Here is a 17,163-nt window from a genome sequence, read left to right on the forward strand (position 1 = left end):
GTGGCTCACCATGGTGTCAGGCAGGATTATTTCCTCACCCTACCTGGAGATCCTGGGGATTGAACTTGGGACCTTCTACATGCAAAACATGTGCTCTACCACTGAGCTACACCCCCCCCCCCAAAAAAAAAAAAAATAGATAGGAACATAGGAAGCTGCCTTATACTGAGTCAGGCCCTGGGTCCATCTAGCCCAGAATTGTTGACACTGACTGGCAGCAATGGCTGTCCAGGGTTTCAGGCAGGATTCTTTCCTAGCCCTACCTGGAGATAATGGGAATCGAACCTGGGACCTTCTGCATGCAAAGCATGTGCTCTACCACTGAGCTGTTGCATCATCAACAGCCCTGCAAACAAATCTTCCACATGCCTAAGACCTTTCACCATAAGCAGTAAAAGCAGGCTGCCTGCTGCTAGACAGCAGCCAGAACAAGCACAAAGTCCAAGTAGAAATACAGCCAGGGCAGACTGACTGCATTGCTCAAGCAACCCAAGCGATTGCTGGGACAGCAATTTCTTTTAGGCGTGCCAGGGCAGTAGCATAAAGTCCAAGAGTTGCGCCTCATCATCTGGAGCATTCCAAGGGTATAGAGAGCAAACATCATGGATGGTGCAATCCAGAGCAGCCACTTGGGACACCAAAATGTCTTGAGCCAGCCCTGAATACAGGTCACTTCTGTATATGCTTACTGTAGCCAGGAGGAAGAGAAAACCAATGGACATGTAATGTAATGATGATTATGAATAACAAGAAAACAGTATATCCCATGGCCTTTTGCAGCTTGAGCCTAGACTGTTGTTTACTCAAAATTAAGACTCACTGAGTTCTATGGATCTTACTCTCAAGTAAGTCTGCATAAGATTGCAGCCTTAAGATAAGAATATAGTCGTAACAGTGCAGTATGTAGAACAAAACAATTCAGAAATGAAGGCAAATATCTTTATTCTCAACTTACTATAGGGAATGTTATGCACAATAAAGTTAACATGGTCAACCAAGGTGGCATAGCAGTGCAGCAGCAGGGATAAGAGTTGGATATAAAAACTCAAACTACTGATTCACAATCATGTGCACTTGTACCTAGCCGAGTGCAATTTAAAATCCACAGTGATCTCTCCCACCCATTTTGGAAATTACCTGTTCCTTTTAACTGTGTGGCCTCCTTTGGCTTAATGCACCTTTCCCTTTCGTTGTAAATATACTGATGCATCATGAATAAAGGAAGAACCGGATAAGAGATTATGAAGATCAAAGTCAAAGATGCCCAGTTACTTCGGATCAATTACTTTCTTCTTTTACAAATAAAAAGAGAAGCACGAGTTCACACATGCTGTGATATTCATGCCATCGTCTGTTTCATTCCTATGACTATATCTGGACCAACCCCATCTTCTTCCTCTCTTGTTAGACCCTTCCTCAAAATCTTTTAATCTACAAAGTCTTTCCTGATCTACCAGTGAGTGATTTACCCATCCTACACTGCCTGTTAAAACTTCCAACACCCACCCCTGTGCTTGCTACACATTCATCAAAGCGTTCCCTCTCACTTTTTACCTTTGTCCCATCCATGTTTACTTTGAATGTAGGCCCTGTGGATACAGTTTGTGTCAACAGTATGTTCTGTACAGTGCCTTGTGAATTATTAGCATTAAATAAAGACAGCATGTGCCTAGAGTTTTGGGTTGGATGTGAAAAATCTAGGTTTTAGATCCCTGCTCTGCTATGAAGCTCATGGACTTCATAGCAGAGCATGAAGCAACTCGCTGCCAGTTCACATGTGGTTGCCATTTTGCATATCCAACCCCTGTTCAGGGGTTCTCATGTCATGTGAACCTGGTTAGTGTGGGTTATGTGAAGGTTAAACAACCCCCGAGTGGGAGCTGGATATACAACAAGCTTAAACAATCCTCACATAACCCTAGAACAGACCATGGGGTATGGGCACTGTGGCTCATCATGGGTTAAATAATCCACAACACACTGCATTGTGTCATGTGAACCAGGTCACTGTCTATTAACCTAAGCTACCTCACAGAATTGTTGTGAAGCAAAAATGCCGCTCAGTTCATTTTGGAAGAAGGTTGGGACAGACATACATTTCAAAGGATAACACCATTTTCAGAGGATTACTGAAAATTCCATTATCATTTTCAAGGAACATTTCTCATGGTTTTTATTAAGAATCGCAATAAGTGGGGTTATCAGAAGACTTGCAGTGTTTTCCTTATTGGTTGAAATGGGAAGATACCTTCCTCTCCCAAGGATAATTATTCTTCATAATAATTGTACCCCTCCTCTGTATCCCAACCATCCAGGTATTTTTATTCCTCAGTCTAAAAACCAACTTTTAATTCCCAGTCTAAAATCAATTTGTAATTAAAAGTCTAGAAAGGGGCTAGGGTTCAAATATAACAAATTACCATATAATGTACAGTCATTGCAGAAGAAAGGGTGAAATATGAGATCTTTACATGAAGCCAAAAAGTGATTTTTCTGTTTGAGAATAAATTATCCTATATCCCAGGCATGTGTAGCTGACAGATTTCATGGGATTTGGGGATAATTCCAATTCCTGGTGAGTTTTTAAAGGAGCTGGATAAGGCCATTATCCTCTCAGTTTTTCCGTGAGTGGAAAACAGTTTTCATTGCTTTGAATTATTGTAACACTGGCTTTGGATTTTATATAAAAAGAACATAAATCCGGTTCACTTAGTGTATTCCAATAAATTTCTCCCTGGGATGCCAAGAAATGCATGGATATTAATAATTTGTTTTAAATCCTACAATAATGTTTTTTGAAAAATGAAGTTGTATTTTAAGGAGGTCACTATGTTCTTCCTCTTATGTATTCAGAATCCTTCAACTCTGTTATCTATGAGATATGAATTACTGATACCTTTGGTTGCAGAAATTGTAAGCAATTATTAAAAATGTTTGGACACAAACAGAATTTGTAAAAAGCTAGAATTGTATTTCACTGGGCTCTTGCTCATTTCAGTGCACTGGCAATTAAAAAAATGATATGGAGGTTGTTAGTTGAATAAAGCAAGAGTTCCAAATAATAAGAATACTGTCAGTAAACATTTCCAGTTTTGGGCTGCGCCTTCTGATTATTGCTTGACTGAAAAAGATCCCTGGGTCTGTAGATAATGAAAAATATTTTCCAATCATAATTCACTAGCAAGGAAGTGAAGAAAACAATTTGTTCATGATCACATATTTCAGGAGTGACAATTAGAAGTAGGATTATTATTTATATTTGCTAATGAGTGGTTAATTGACAAGGAAAAAGAACTCCAGTTGAGCCTGAGGTCAGGGCTGGAACCACTTCATGTGATGCATGATAAAATTTCCTACATGGAAGGTGTCCTATACCAAATCAGATTCTTTGTCCATCTAGCCCAGTTGTCTACCCTAACTGGCACCATCTCTCCATGGTCCCTGGCAGAGGTCTTTCCCATCACCTGATCCCTTTTTCAACTGGAGATGCCAGGGATCTTCTGCATGCAAAGCAGGTGCTCTACTGCTGAGCTATGGCCCCTTTCCAAGGCACATAAGATACCCCCTTAGAGGAAGTGGCATGAATCCTACATGTAATTTGTGACAAATGCACATACCTATCTCCCCATGTATGTATGATAGGAAGTTACTGCCCATCTCAAACCTACTGCAAAACAGATGTGTATATGTTTGTCGTGCTGACAAACTACATGCAGAATTCATGCTATTTAAGAAAAACAGCTTTTCTTCTGCAGTTCTCAAGCATATTTCTTACAAATAGGAGATGTCAGGAACCTGAGTATGGGCTGTACCATTTCTGGATGCAGATGGGAGCTCATATGACTGATTGCTCATCCATACCAAAATCATCATCATAATAAAGCCTTGAACAGAGAAAACTAGATGTCAGGGAGAAGGGGTCTAAGCTAGTCTTCACCATGACCTGCAAATTGACAATGTACAGAGAATGGTGTGTGTGTGTGTATATGTGTGTGGGGGATCCCCATTGTAATCATCACTTGGCACCAATCTGTTTGCTCTGGTGAAAAAACACAGCCCTTCACCTCCCATACCAGGTTTCTAACCCCTCCTTTGCACACACTTCTGCCTTCACCAAAATTGGCTCTACTCTACTTTCATCCAGTTTTCGGTCCTGAGAACAGGATGGAGTAATATTCCAGAATTTTCTCTAAGATTCAGAATACTATATCTCAAAACCTATGACAATTATTTTGAGGAATGATTTGATTCTTCTTTTGCCTTGTGATCTGTATATCTTAAATCAATGCCTGTCTGTAGCAACAGATAACTCATGTAATTTAATCTGTTATGAAAAGTATCTATGGGCACAATCCTATGCATGTTTAGACAGAAAAAAGTCCTACAACGAGTTGTAGGACTTTTTTCTGTCTAAACATGAGTAGGATTGTGCCCTAAATTGCTTAACACCAACAGATATTATATTTGGCAAAAGGGGCAACTACAATACCAGTATTAATATTCAACCCAGGTGGCCAACCCTGCTGTTTATAAGTTCAGGAGGCACAGAATAGGTTAGTGGTGGCTGGTATAGTTTTTCCTCTGGTGGGAACTATCAGTTGCTGAAACTATTGGAAAAAGAGGGGAGTTCCTGCCTTTACTAGTAGCAATGAGGAGGCAGCAGACAGCTTAGTTCAGCCTTCTCCCACCTGGTGCCCTCCAGATGTTTTGGCCTACAACTCCCAGCATTCCTCTTGACCATGGTGGCTGGAGCTGAGAAGGAGTTGGTCCAAAATATCTGAAGGGGACCAGGTTGGGGAAGGTGATGTTAGCCAACAGCATAGTAGTATGTGACTTCTAAGTGACTATCCATTCCTGGTACAGACACAGGGTAGTATCCAACAGGGTGCTTACGACCCCGCCAATTCCCTTCCGCCCACCAATTCCTGTCCACAAGCAGTGGTTCCTGCCAATTCCATTCTGCAAGTGGGACCCACCACTCACACAAGGAAGATTTAGCACTTCCTAGAGGGAGCTCCCAAATGGGCAGAAACGCTCATTTCTGGAAGAAGCAGGTTGGCGGAGGTCTTTTATGCCTCCAGAAGTGCTAAATCATAATTGCGCAACCAGTGGGGGGCCGCTCGCACAATGGAATTGGCAGGGTGCAGGAGAATTGGCAGGGGCCTAAGTGTCCTGTTGGATACTGGCCACAGACTATGGGTGTCAGTGATGGTGGCTAGCCAGTCAGCAATCCTCTGCTTATATGATGCTGACTGAAGCATTTCTGCCTCTACCATCTTCTCCAAATGGTTATGGGCAATGAGCCAGTGTGGCGTAGCGGCAAGAGTGTTGGACTGGGAGCTGGGAGATCCGGGTTCTAGTCCCCACTTGGCCATGGAAGCTCACTGGGTGACTTTGGGCCAGTCACAGACTCTCAGCCCAACCCACCTCACAGGGTTGTTGTGAGGATAAAATGGAGAGGAGGAGGATAATGTAAGCTGCCTTGGGTTCCTTGCAAGAGGAAAAAAGGCGGGGTATACATGAAATAAATAAATAAATAAATAAAAATGGGCAAGGGTGTGACTTTGCCCCCTCACCAATCACCCCACAGTGGTAGCCAGTGGTACTCACTAGTGAACCACTTCACTGGCCACCTCTGAAACAAGTGGTTTTTTGTTTTGTTTTTCAAAAGGTTTAATTCACACTCCTATGTGTAAATGAATCCCTAAAATAACTCCATTGAGGTCTAAGTCTCACAAGGTGACTTTAATACATTAATTTTGTGTGATGAGTATTTCACTGGCATGTTCCCTCACCATTATAAATTTAACTCAGGATGGTGAAAACCAGCTCTCACCATGTGAAGAAGCATGTAAATCAAATAGTCCAAGCAACATAGAAATTTGTCTTGTTATTTTAAATCACCTCTTGGTGACTTTACCATGTCACAAAGTAACATAAGAATCAGGTCTGACTGCCATACATTTTAAACCAAGAAGGAATCCAACTTGGCAGAAAGTTCCTGTGCTGTGAAATACGTTAGCGACAACACAAAACAAATGTGCTCACAAAAACGAGGGCAAGGGTGAGAACAAGGGATATTTAATGTTTAAAAGAAACTGTACATCTATGACAGGGGCAAGGAGGATGAAAAAGAGCAGGACACATGACCGTCCAAGTCCACGTAGAGATTGAGGTGTAGTGTTTTTGTTGATTCCCGTGTGTGTCTGTGTTTCTCTCAAGTCCAGAGACACCCGCATAGAGCATGGTTTCTTTCTCTAAACAAGCTACGTAGACCCAGGAGACAAGGACCCAGTTCTTCTTCCACAAGGAGAAAATAGACCAGTAGGCAGAAGAAAAGAATTCCACTTTGACAGCTTTGCCTTTTCAGAGCCTTTGTAGATTTCCTCCCTGCCCTGTGCATTCTACAAAATGCAGAAGAACCAGATGCTGGGGTTTCTGTCAGGATAGAAGGGTAAAGCAGCACTTCTAGGTCAAAGGTAATGTTTTCCTTCACCCACGTGAGGCTGTGGGACCATCTGCGATCATGCAACAGTCTCTCTTCAATGCACACATCAACTGAACTCTGAACATAGACTCTGTCTTTGAAGCCATTCTTCAACATTAAAGACAGGCAATTTCCTTGTGGTCAGTTATCCCATAGTGTGTTCTGACAAGAAGCAGAAAATGACCCCAAGTCCTCTTGGAAATCAACCTGAGCAGCCAAGGCACTCTCCTTGGCTGTGCTCAAAAAGCACATAACACCCAATGTGCATTTCAGCCATACGGTAGCAGAGGGAACACATCCCATCCTCCTGCTCTTGCAATACAGGACCTGTAGGCAGATCCTATTCACCAATGACCCTCAAGTTTCCCTTTTATCCTGGCTGCATTGTGTCAAGAGAGTCGGCACACAAATTCCCCCCTTTTTGTGCCCCCCAATTAAATAATTAAAAAAGGAGCAGCCCAACCAGCCAGCTGTTCTAATGGAAACATTTTAGATCCCCCTAAAGTCTCTTAAATAAGCTTCTTTAATTATTATTATTATTATTATCATCATTGTCATCATCAGCTTCACCATCTATTTATTTATACAAATATATAAAATAGATTTATATAGATTTATATAATATAGATTTCTAGCTCTTGCAGGCCTTTCATTTACAGACATACTGGTCAACAATCTCTGTGCATTTTTTACACTTGACGTAACAGCACCAGTGAAATTTGCAATGGCAGCGTTCCACCTGCACGCTCTTGAACTGGTCATAACCCCGGCCACAGCACATCAGCTCACAGCCGTCCATGCCCTCCGAGGTCTTATTGCACAGCCGGCCCTGGGTACCCAGCGAGCCCGTGGTCTCGTTACGCAGGCAATAGTCAGGGCTGGGGTCGACATAGACCAGGTCCTCTGGAGTAGGGGAATTAAAACGGTTGTTCACTAACTCCAGCTTGCCCTTGCGACTGATTCTCATGGCAGCAGCGCTGTCGTACTTCTCTTTGAGAAGGTCACCCACTTTGCGGAAGTCGGCCAGCTGCAGCCAACAGGTCTTGAGGCTGCAGGAACCTGAGACGCCGTGGCATTTGCAGGCAACGTCAGCCAGCTTGTACACTGCCTATGGAAAGGAAAAATGAAGGTACGATCAGACATCGGTTTCATCAGCATCAAAATCTGACATAACATAACCAATTAACAATGCACCATTACGCACTGTTTACTCAGAAGCATGTCCCACTGTGCTTAATGGGTGAATGGGCATAGGATTTGAAGCCTAAATCAATTTCCTGCCATTTTAAAAATAAAAATACTACATTTATATGCTATCCCACCCTTCCTCCAAGGGGCTCAGGGTAGCATACAGGGTCCCCCCCTCCACTTATCTTCACAACAACCCTAAGAGGTAGGTTTTATTTTACTATACTTCTATGGCCACCTATTAAACTTATGCTTGCCAGATGGCTCTGTGGGTAGTTGGGCTGAAAGAAGGTGTCTGGCCTATGACCATCTATTGAACATCATGGCTCAGTGGGGATATGAACCTTCACGTTCCCTGTCCTGGTCTGTCGGTCTGAGTATTACACACCATGCTGGTTCTCTGTCCATTCTCTGCTACCTGGTTGATTTTAACATGGTCTTATCCCAGGGAGTCAAAGCAACTCAGTGTATATATTGTATTCTTATCCCATCTCACCCCTGCGATATCACTGTGAAGTGAGGGAGGCTGAAGACACCTGCTCAATGGCCTCCAGCGAGCTTAATGCTTCACGTAACTCATCTACATTCAGGGCCAGAAATATTGGAACAAGGATAACTGTTTGGGCAGTTGGCCTCTGTACACCACCACATTGAAGTTGAAAGGAAACACACCCAGATGGAAGTGAAGTCAGGACTTTCAGCTGTAATTCAAGGGGTGTGACAAAAGTGGGGCACTAACCATTCAGGAAGGACAGCCAGTGGCATGCACCCCCCCCATTGTTGGGGGCTCATAAGTAATGGAACAAACGAACATCATTTCAAACTTAAGGATCGCCTTTAATACCTGGATGAAAATCCTTTGCAGTCAATGACTGCCTGAAGTCTGGAACCCATGGACATGACCAAATGCTGAGTTTCCTCCCTCGAGATGCTTTGCCAGGCCTTTTCTGCAGCTGCCTTCAGCTGCTGCTTGTTTGTGGGTCTTTCTGCCTTCAGTCTTCTCTTCAGTAAGTGAAAAGCATGCTCTATTGGGTTGAGATAAGGTGACTGACTTGGCCATTGAAGAACATCCCACCTCTTTGCCTTCAGAAACTCTTGGATAGCTTTTGCTGTATGTTTTGGGTCATTATCCATCTGCAATATGAAGTGGCGTCCTATCAGTTTGGCAGCATTCGGCTGAATCTGAGCAGAAAGTATAGCCCTATACACTTCAGAATTCATCCTGCTGCTTTTCTCAGCAGTCAGGACATCAATAAACACCAGTGACCCGGTTCCATTGGCAGCCATACATGCCCATGCCATAACACTGCTTCCACCATGTTTGACAGATGATGTGGTATGCTTTGGCTCATGAGCTGTTCCTTTCCTTCTCCATACTTTTCTCTTCCCATCATTCTGGTACAAGTTAATCTTGGTTTCATCAGTCCAAAGAATCTTATTCCAGAACTGGGCAGGCTTTTTGAGGTGTTTGCTGGTGAAGGCTAATCTGGCCTGTCTGTTCTTGAGCGTTACCAGTGGTTTGCACCTTGTTGTGAAGCCTCTGTATTTACATTCATAAAGCTGTCTCTTGACTGTAGATGTTGACAATGACATGCTTACCTCTGCAAGAGTTTTCTTGACCTGGCTAGATGTTGTGAAAGGGTTCCTCTTCACCATGAGCAACATTCTGCGGTCATCCACTTTGGTTGTCTTTCGTGGTCTTCCAGGCCTTTTGCTGTTGCTGAGCTTGCCAGTTAATTCCTTCTTTTTCAGGATGTTCCAAACTGTTGTGTTGGCCACTCCCAATGTTTTTGCTATCTCTGTGATGGGTTTACGTTGTTTCCTCAGCCTAATGATGGCCTCCTTCACTTGCATGGACACCTCTTTGGACCTCACGTTGGGAGTTCCAGTGAACAGCTACCAGATGCAAATGTAACACTCAGAACCACCTCCAGGCCTTTTATCTGCTTGCTTGGTCATGGGGTACCCAGGAAACAGGCCACACCTGGCCATGCAGCTGCTTGTCAGCCATTCGTTCCATTACTTATGAGCCCCCAATGATGGGTGTGTGTGTATGCCACTGGCTGTACTTCCTGAATGGTTAGTGCCCCACTTTTGTCAAGCCCCTTAAATTACAGCTGGAAGTCCCGACTTCGCTTGACTGTATATATAAGCAAAGCATTGTCCTGGGGTGCCTGAACTGCAGCTCAGAGAGCAGCTAGCTTCTGGGCAGCTCTTCTGCTTTTTACTGTTAGAATGACTTGGGGGTGATTATGTCTGGAGGAGAGCTGGCAGAAAGGCGAGGACCTTTTCAGACAAGGTTTCCACTTCTCAGGGGATGTGTCATTTTTGCCCACTTGTTTTGACAGATTCAGCCAGGGTTCCCATGTCACCTCCAGGTGTCAGAAGACCTTTGGCCAAGATATCCTCACTATCACGACTGTCCATTCGCTTGCCCCTTCCCTCTGGGTCCAATCCATGCCGCTGCCCATAAAGAAGAGAGAAGGCCAACAGAGGCCGCTCCTCCTTGTCCTCGCTTTTATCACCACAGTTTTGTAGCAGGCAGGGGGACAGGCAGCAGCAACAAGGGGGAGGAGCTGTAGCAGGGCCAAGGGGCTCCTGCTACGGTGACATGGGCTCTGTGTGCACCCAGTGATGCCAATCCCTGGCACTGGTCCTGCAACTCATGCCCCTTGTTCTGAGAACTGCATTTCCTCAGCATTCGAACCACAAGGCTACAAGATTACACTGCCTTTCTCCACCTGTTTTCTCCTACTGGACGTCTGATAATGGATGCAATTCCCTCTAGGAGAAAAGCAGCATGTGGGTGGGTGGGGGTACAAGGGGGCAGCATGGGCAAAGGAATGGCTTGGCACCCCTGCTGCACTTTAAAGTGATCCCCCCACACACATTTTCATACGGAACTGGCAAAACCTGGGTCGGGTCACGCCGCCTTCATGTTTAGTTTAGTTTTCGGGGCGGAACTGTGTAGTTACAATCAACAAGCATGTGGATGCAGCAACTATTTGCCTCTTGTTTGCCACCTGGTGGTCAATCACTTGTCTACTCTCTTTTTCCCATTATTACTTTTTTCCAGTCTTGTGAGTCTAACGAAGAATAATAGACTATGAATTTTGTAACAGTGGCTACAGAATGCCACACGCGCTGTTCCAGATATGTGCTTCAGATTCTGTCCAAATATGTTGACTGAAACTTGTTTTCAAATATGTGAAAACAAGTTTTAATCAACAGCCTTGGGCAGAATATTTGAAAATGAGTGCCGCAAGTTAGAAGCCCACAGCTGAAGCCTGCTGTTGAAAGTGTGGGCTTCAGTGCAAATGATCTTAACAAGGAGGATATTTATTCCTCTGTTGAATCTTCTTCATATGTTACATCTTTAGTGTAATTGAAAGAACAACAACATGTGTCTAAACAAGTAATGTGTGAATGAGACAAATACATGTTTGGAAATGTATGCATCAGACAAGTATGCTAATTAGAGATCCAGAATTGGCTGCAGCTCCCTGTGAAGGGAGCAGTCAATGCAAGTTCAACTTTGCTGCTATATAATGTGCGGAATGATCCTGAGAGATTTTGTACATACGAAGTCATCCTGAGCATAAATAAAACATTCAACACCTATAAAACAAACTGATCAAGCCAGAAAGCTTCCTTATATTAAATACGTTCCCATGCATGGCAGTGATAATTACGCTATTTTCTTGAACCCTTGTGGTAAGTAAAAAAAAATGTGTCCGGGTAATTAGGCAAGGAAGCTTTTGCAAACTGGAAGGGTCTTGGTGCATTCCCTTCCAGACTGTGTGAACATGCCACAAATTATTGAAATAGTATAGAGCAGGGGTGCAGACACTCAGACCGGGCAGCCAAATTCGGCCCCCTGGGGGTCCCAGATGACTGCAGTCCCTTTCCCTGGCTCCATCCCCTTTCCCCCAACCACCAATAATTTGGGGGTTTCCCAGCTTTTGTGCAGTTTTTTCCCCATCCTAAAAGGTTGAAATGCCTCCCCTAAGGCTTAGTTACTGGCAGTAATTGCTTCAAGCTAAAATATGCTGGCATTTTGGCCCCTCCCCTTTTGCCTTTGGCCATGCCCACCACTGGAATGCAGCCCCTGACAGCTCCTCCAAAATGGAATTTGGCCCTTAGGCTGCACCTGGGTATAGAGGAAGCATGAATAGCCAGGCTAGTAGTCTGAAGGCACATGGTATAGCAACCATGCTGAAGCTAAGCAATCAGTGCCTCGACAGTCTGGTCAGTGCCTTGATGGGAACCCCCTGAGAATCCTAAATATACCACCTTGAGCTCCATCATGAAAGAAAGGCAAGGTAGGTAGGTAGGTAGGTAGAAAGATAATTTATTTGTGTCCTGGTAACATTTGTAGACTTTGTACGTTGCAGCAGTTCCGAGGAATACAACACAAGATACACAGAATTAGTATCCACATTACACCATTTTAAGACAAAAACTACAAAATGTGTTACAAAACTCAGCTCGACTGCCTGGTGTTAGATGATGCTTAAATCAGAGATGAGAGACCCGTGGTAAGTGGTTAGATGCTTACTGCTGATGAAAATCTATTAGCCTCATGGTGGGCATACATCCTTTAAAAAATCTGTGTTTCAATTTTGAGTCCTTATGATTGCTTTTTAAATAAACTGTCATCCATCCAAATGTGAGCAAATGCCATGGAGTCTTTTTAAATCCACCTCAGGAAAGAGGAGAACTGACTTGGCTATAGTCACAGACATCCTGAAACAATCTCTCTCTGGCAGAGTTATGATCTGCTCCATTTAACTATGGTGTGATGTGTGGCTTAAGTCCATCATGAACCGAATTGTGATAATGAGAACAGTCTTCAAAGCCATTTGGATGATAGGTGAATGGCGCAAATAAAGCACTTGGGGCCCAATCCATCACTGGGATGGGTGGGTTGGAACCGGTAATACACACACAAGAGAGGCACATCCAAAAATGGAGTGGCACTCTGGCTTTACAGGCTTGGGAAGCATTCTTTCTCTGTATCAAGAAATATACGATATGCCCTGAAAATTAACCTTCTGGCTTTAAGAAAGCATTGGAACATCTTTTTTTTCTTTTTTTCCTAGTAAATATTCTTCTTCAATCCTGCAGCTGTATCACAGCCAGGAAACCCAAATGTATTCTCCTCTTGCTTTTTAAATTCAGGCTATCATTTGAGCAAGCTCTCCCCATGGCTTTGCCATGAGACCTTTTTCCAGTGCCAGAGTAGATGTAAAATAATGATAATATTCACTTCCAAGCCTACTTTAAGGTTCTGATTCTTACTTTTAAAGCCTTCAGCAGCTTAAAACCAAGATACCTTAAAAATTTCTCCTTTGGCATGTGCCCTCCTGTACACTCAAGTCACTCCAGACAGAGAAAATTAGCTATTGGGCAGATTAGAAATGTGATAGATAAATCAATCAATAAATATCTGGGGTCCTGCCATCTGAGTTTTGGCAGGTGTGGGCACAAAAGACAGGGCCTTTTCAGTTGTGGCACCTTTAGTCTCAAATGACATCCTTAGGGAAGCTTGCCTGGCTCCATCACTTTTCTCATTTTACTGCATGGTTAAGATGCAACTTTTTCAGAGGGCTGGGGGACTATAGAAGTCTGATAGTGATCATGGATTCTGTTTGTTGTTCATACTCCTGCGGAGTAGGGAGGGGGCGGGGGGTTTAATCATTTATTGTTTTATATATTGCTTTTAATTAAGCATTGTTAGCAGCCTTTGATTTTTTTTTTCTAAAGAAAGGTGAGATATAAGAACTTTGACTGATTGAGTGTCTATAAGCATGTGCAGAGTGCCACTCCCTCATCACTGTCTAACAACAAACAGCCCATACGCATCTGAGATAAGGGTGAAGGGGTTCTGCAGCAAAAAGCAAGGATGTCCCTTCCAGGGAGGCTTGAGCCCTGGTACCTTCTCCCTTTAATTGGGGAGTGGGAAGCCTTGATTGATGGATTTTCATTATCAGGAAGAGAGGAAACCTCCCGTGCTCTTTTTCATATAAGCACATGAAATTATAATCCCACCAACCCCCAGCCCATCCTAAGCAACAACAACATTCTTCAGCACTGGATTGACAAATATATAATATTGCTTCCACTTTTTTAAATGAAGAAATAAAATAATAACTAAAGTACAAAGAAAAGAGATATAGGGAAATAGGGGAAGATGGGGAGTTGGTGGAAAAGGAGATCCATCACACAAGAGTAGGGACTAATCTGGCCCTTATGGCTTGAGCAAGTACAATAGTCTTGCCATATGGATGGAAAAATCTCTGGAGTGCCCCATCTATTAAAGGCATTTTTCCCTTTTATGTTAAGATCCAGCATATCATTAACCCATTATCCCACCGAGCTGGACTTTAGAGAAGTTAAGAATGACCCTCTTAGACTGCAAAGCAGCTCTATGTATCCCAACCATATGGTGCTTCGGGAATGCCCAGAGAGCAGATGGACACCCTAAGTACCAAATGAAACCACAACTAAGAGGCAAGTGAGATTTATTCTAGCTTCCACATCATGCTCTATAAAAAATGGAATTGTATAGGCCACTGGCAGAATATACATATAGAATAAGATCTGCCAGCAATTATGTTGTACGTTCAAACGGAGACTGTGAGAGCACATTGGATGCCAGTATACTTTGGATGAGACTTTTGGATGGATGAGTTTCAGTCACAAGTCCAAAGTGAGTAATCTTTAAAATCTATAAGGGAGCAATCCTATGGGGATAGGCGGCTGCTTCTGAACTCAGAGGCAACTGCCTTTCCAGTGCAGGGCAGGCAGAGCGTGGAGGGGATCTTCTCCTCCACACTCCAGCCAGCCTGCATTACTGGCTAGACGGCCCGATTTCGACCGTCTAGCTGGAATGATTTGGGGCGGGAGGAGGACGGATGGGGCATAGGGAGGGCTTCCACCATCCCTGCCCCTCTCTGCCTCCAGGAATGCCCCCTTTTGCCCCACTCCATACTGCACTTACGAGAACAGACCCTGGGGGCATTCCGTGCTGCCTATGAGACTCTCCTGGAGTGTGCTCAAGTCCATATTCATTGCATCGGTGATGCTATCTAGCCATCTCATCCTCTGCCGTCCCCTTCTCCTTTTGCCTTCCATCTTTCCCAGCATCAGAGTCTTTTCCAGTAAGTTTTCTCTTCGCATTAGGTGGCCAAAATATTTGAGCTTCAGCTTCAGTATCTGTCCTTCCAATGAGCACTCAGGGTTGATTTCCTTTAGGATGGACTGATTGGACCTCCTTGCAGTCCAGGGGACTCGTAAGAGTCTTCTCCAGCACCACAGTTCAAAAGCACGTTGCTACTGGGAAAACCATAGCTTTGATTAGACGGACCTTTGTCGGCAAGGTGATGTCTCTGCTTCTTACTATGCTGTCTAGCTTTGCCATAGCTTTCCTCCCAAGGAGCAAGTGTCTTTTAATTTCATGGCTACAGTCCCATCTGCGGTGATCTTGGAGCCCAAGAAAATGAAATCTGTCACTGCTTCCATTTCTTCCCCTTCTATATGCCAGGAAGTGACGGGGCCAGATGCCATGATCTTCGTTTTTTTAATGTTGAGTTTCAAACCAGCTTTTGCACTCTCCACTTTCACCCTCAACAAGAGGCTCTTGAGATCCTCTTCGCTTTCTGCCATTAGGGTGGTATCGTCTGCGTATCTGAGGTTGTTGATAATTCTCCTGGCAATCTTAATTCCGACCTGTGATTTATCCAACCCGGTGTTTCTCATGATGTACTCTTCATATAAGTTAAATAAGCAGGGCGACAATATGCAGCCTTGTCGTACTCCTTTCCCAATTTTGAACCAATCAGTTGTTCCAGGTCTGGTTCTTACTGTTGCCTCTTGACCCTCGTACAGGTTTCTCAGGAGGCAGGTAAGGTGGTCTGGTACTCCCATCTCTTTTAAGAATTTGACGGAGTCATTACATTAGTGCAAATTATGGTGCGTTAGTAGAATCTAGGTTCTGAACTGTGCACAAGAGAAAAAACCAACTAAAGCTACGTTTGCACAAGTGCGGTTGCACAAGCAGTTGTGCATTATGTTTATGCAACCCATTGTGCAATGGGTCACGCAAACCATTGGGCAAAGGGTTGCACGTTTCACTTGTGCTACAGGGTTTGTAACAGCTTGCACAACTGGTGGTGCAAGCATAATGGGCAACCTCTTGCACAAAAGGAAGATTCAGCGAAGTTCTGCTAGTGCTATTTGAGTTAGTGGAATGACACTGCTGGATACTGCCCTTGAATCCCAGTCCAACTGCAGGCAATAGGGCTTTCTTCCAAGTAATATGTTCAGGTGTACAACTCTGTATAACTATATTAAAAAGGATAGCAGTGCATTAAGAATAAGTGGCTTCCTCTTGTATCTTCCTTGTGAAATGGGAATAGCCACGAGGAGGGGCATCTGGCTAAGCTCTGGACAAGGGTAAGGGACTCCAGAGGAAGCTAAGACATCTGCACTGGAAAATAGACCCTACAGGGCTCAGATCACAAGTATTTGATTGCAGGATTTGTTTAAAATCTATCCTCCCGCCCTCTTCCTCTCCACCCCTCTTGTTCTTCCCTTGTAAGAAGTGAGATGTAAAGGGAAATAATGGAGAATTCTTATGTGGTTAATTAAGCAAGCCTCCTCTCAGCCTTGCTTGCCACTGGATGGAGTGACTGATGATGGACGGCTGCTACATGTTGAATGGGTAAACAATGTGGCAGGGCTGCCTAAGCCCAAGAGCCAGGGGGACAGATAAGTACAGAGTGGTGGGAAAGACGGGGAAAATGGAGACTGAGTGGAGAAAGAGACAGATGGAAGGAAAGGGCAAGCTGAGATAACCGTCAAAGACAAACAAACAGGGGCAATAAAGCTAAACGTCAGGGCCCTGAAAAATTCGAGAGTGCAGTGGAGCAGTGATGGGGTCAGGACCGTGTCTAAAACTGAAGCAAACACAGTTCTGTTCCCACCCAGGTCTGCTCTTCCTGAGAACCAGAGTGAGACAGAATTCCCTGTCCATCACTGAGGCAGCAGAGACACCAAAGAAGGGGGAAGGGAGATCTCCCTTGTGTGCAAAACACTCCTTAGGAATCAAGGATGCCAAGGGCAGCAAATCCTGCTCCCCGAACCAGAAGGAACCAAGGGAGGCAAATCCACTGATGCATTGACACAGGTAAGCAGAAGACTCCTCTCCCTCTCTAGTGCTGGGAGGTGGGATGAGGGGGATTTGAGCAGGCAACTCCCTAAATCTTTTAAAAATAAATTAATACAATGAACAGATACAAACGGCCCAGGCAGTGATGCCCCTCACCACCAGTGATGTCGAGGTGTTATGGAATGTGTCCGCTGAGGGGTGCTGGTGGTGGTGGAAGGAGCATGGCTCAATACTAGAGCTCATGCTTTGGATGCAGAAGGGTCAGTCTGTGGCACCTCTTGCTGAAAGGATCCCAGGCAGCAGAGTTGGGAAATAC

General features: G+C 44.2%; 1 protein-coding gene across 1 annotated transcript in view; it reads right to left on the bottom strand.

Moving 5' to 3' along the window:
• Positions 1-7,136: 7,136 nt before the first annotated feature.
• Positions 7,137-17,163, bottom strand: part of WNT5B (Wnt family member 5B) — a 31,113-nt gene continuing 21,086 nt past the window's right edge. The window contains exon 4 of the mRNA XM_084811713.1: positions 7,137-7,595. Within this exon, the coding sequence (XP_084667839.1) occupies positions 7,137-7,595 (459 nt within the window). The remainder of the gene's footprint in view (positions 7,596-17,163) is intronic.

This window comes from Heloderma suspectum, chromosome 7, assembly GCF_057233095.1.
Source record: "Heloderma suspectum isolate Gila_16-S chromosome 7, 16-S_ref, whole genome shotgun sequence".
Taxonomy (NCBI): Eukaryota; Metazoa; Chordata; class Lepidosauria; order Squamata; family Helodermatidae; genus Heloderma; species Heloderma suspectum.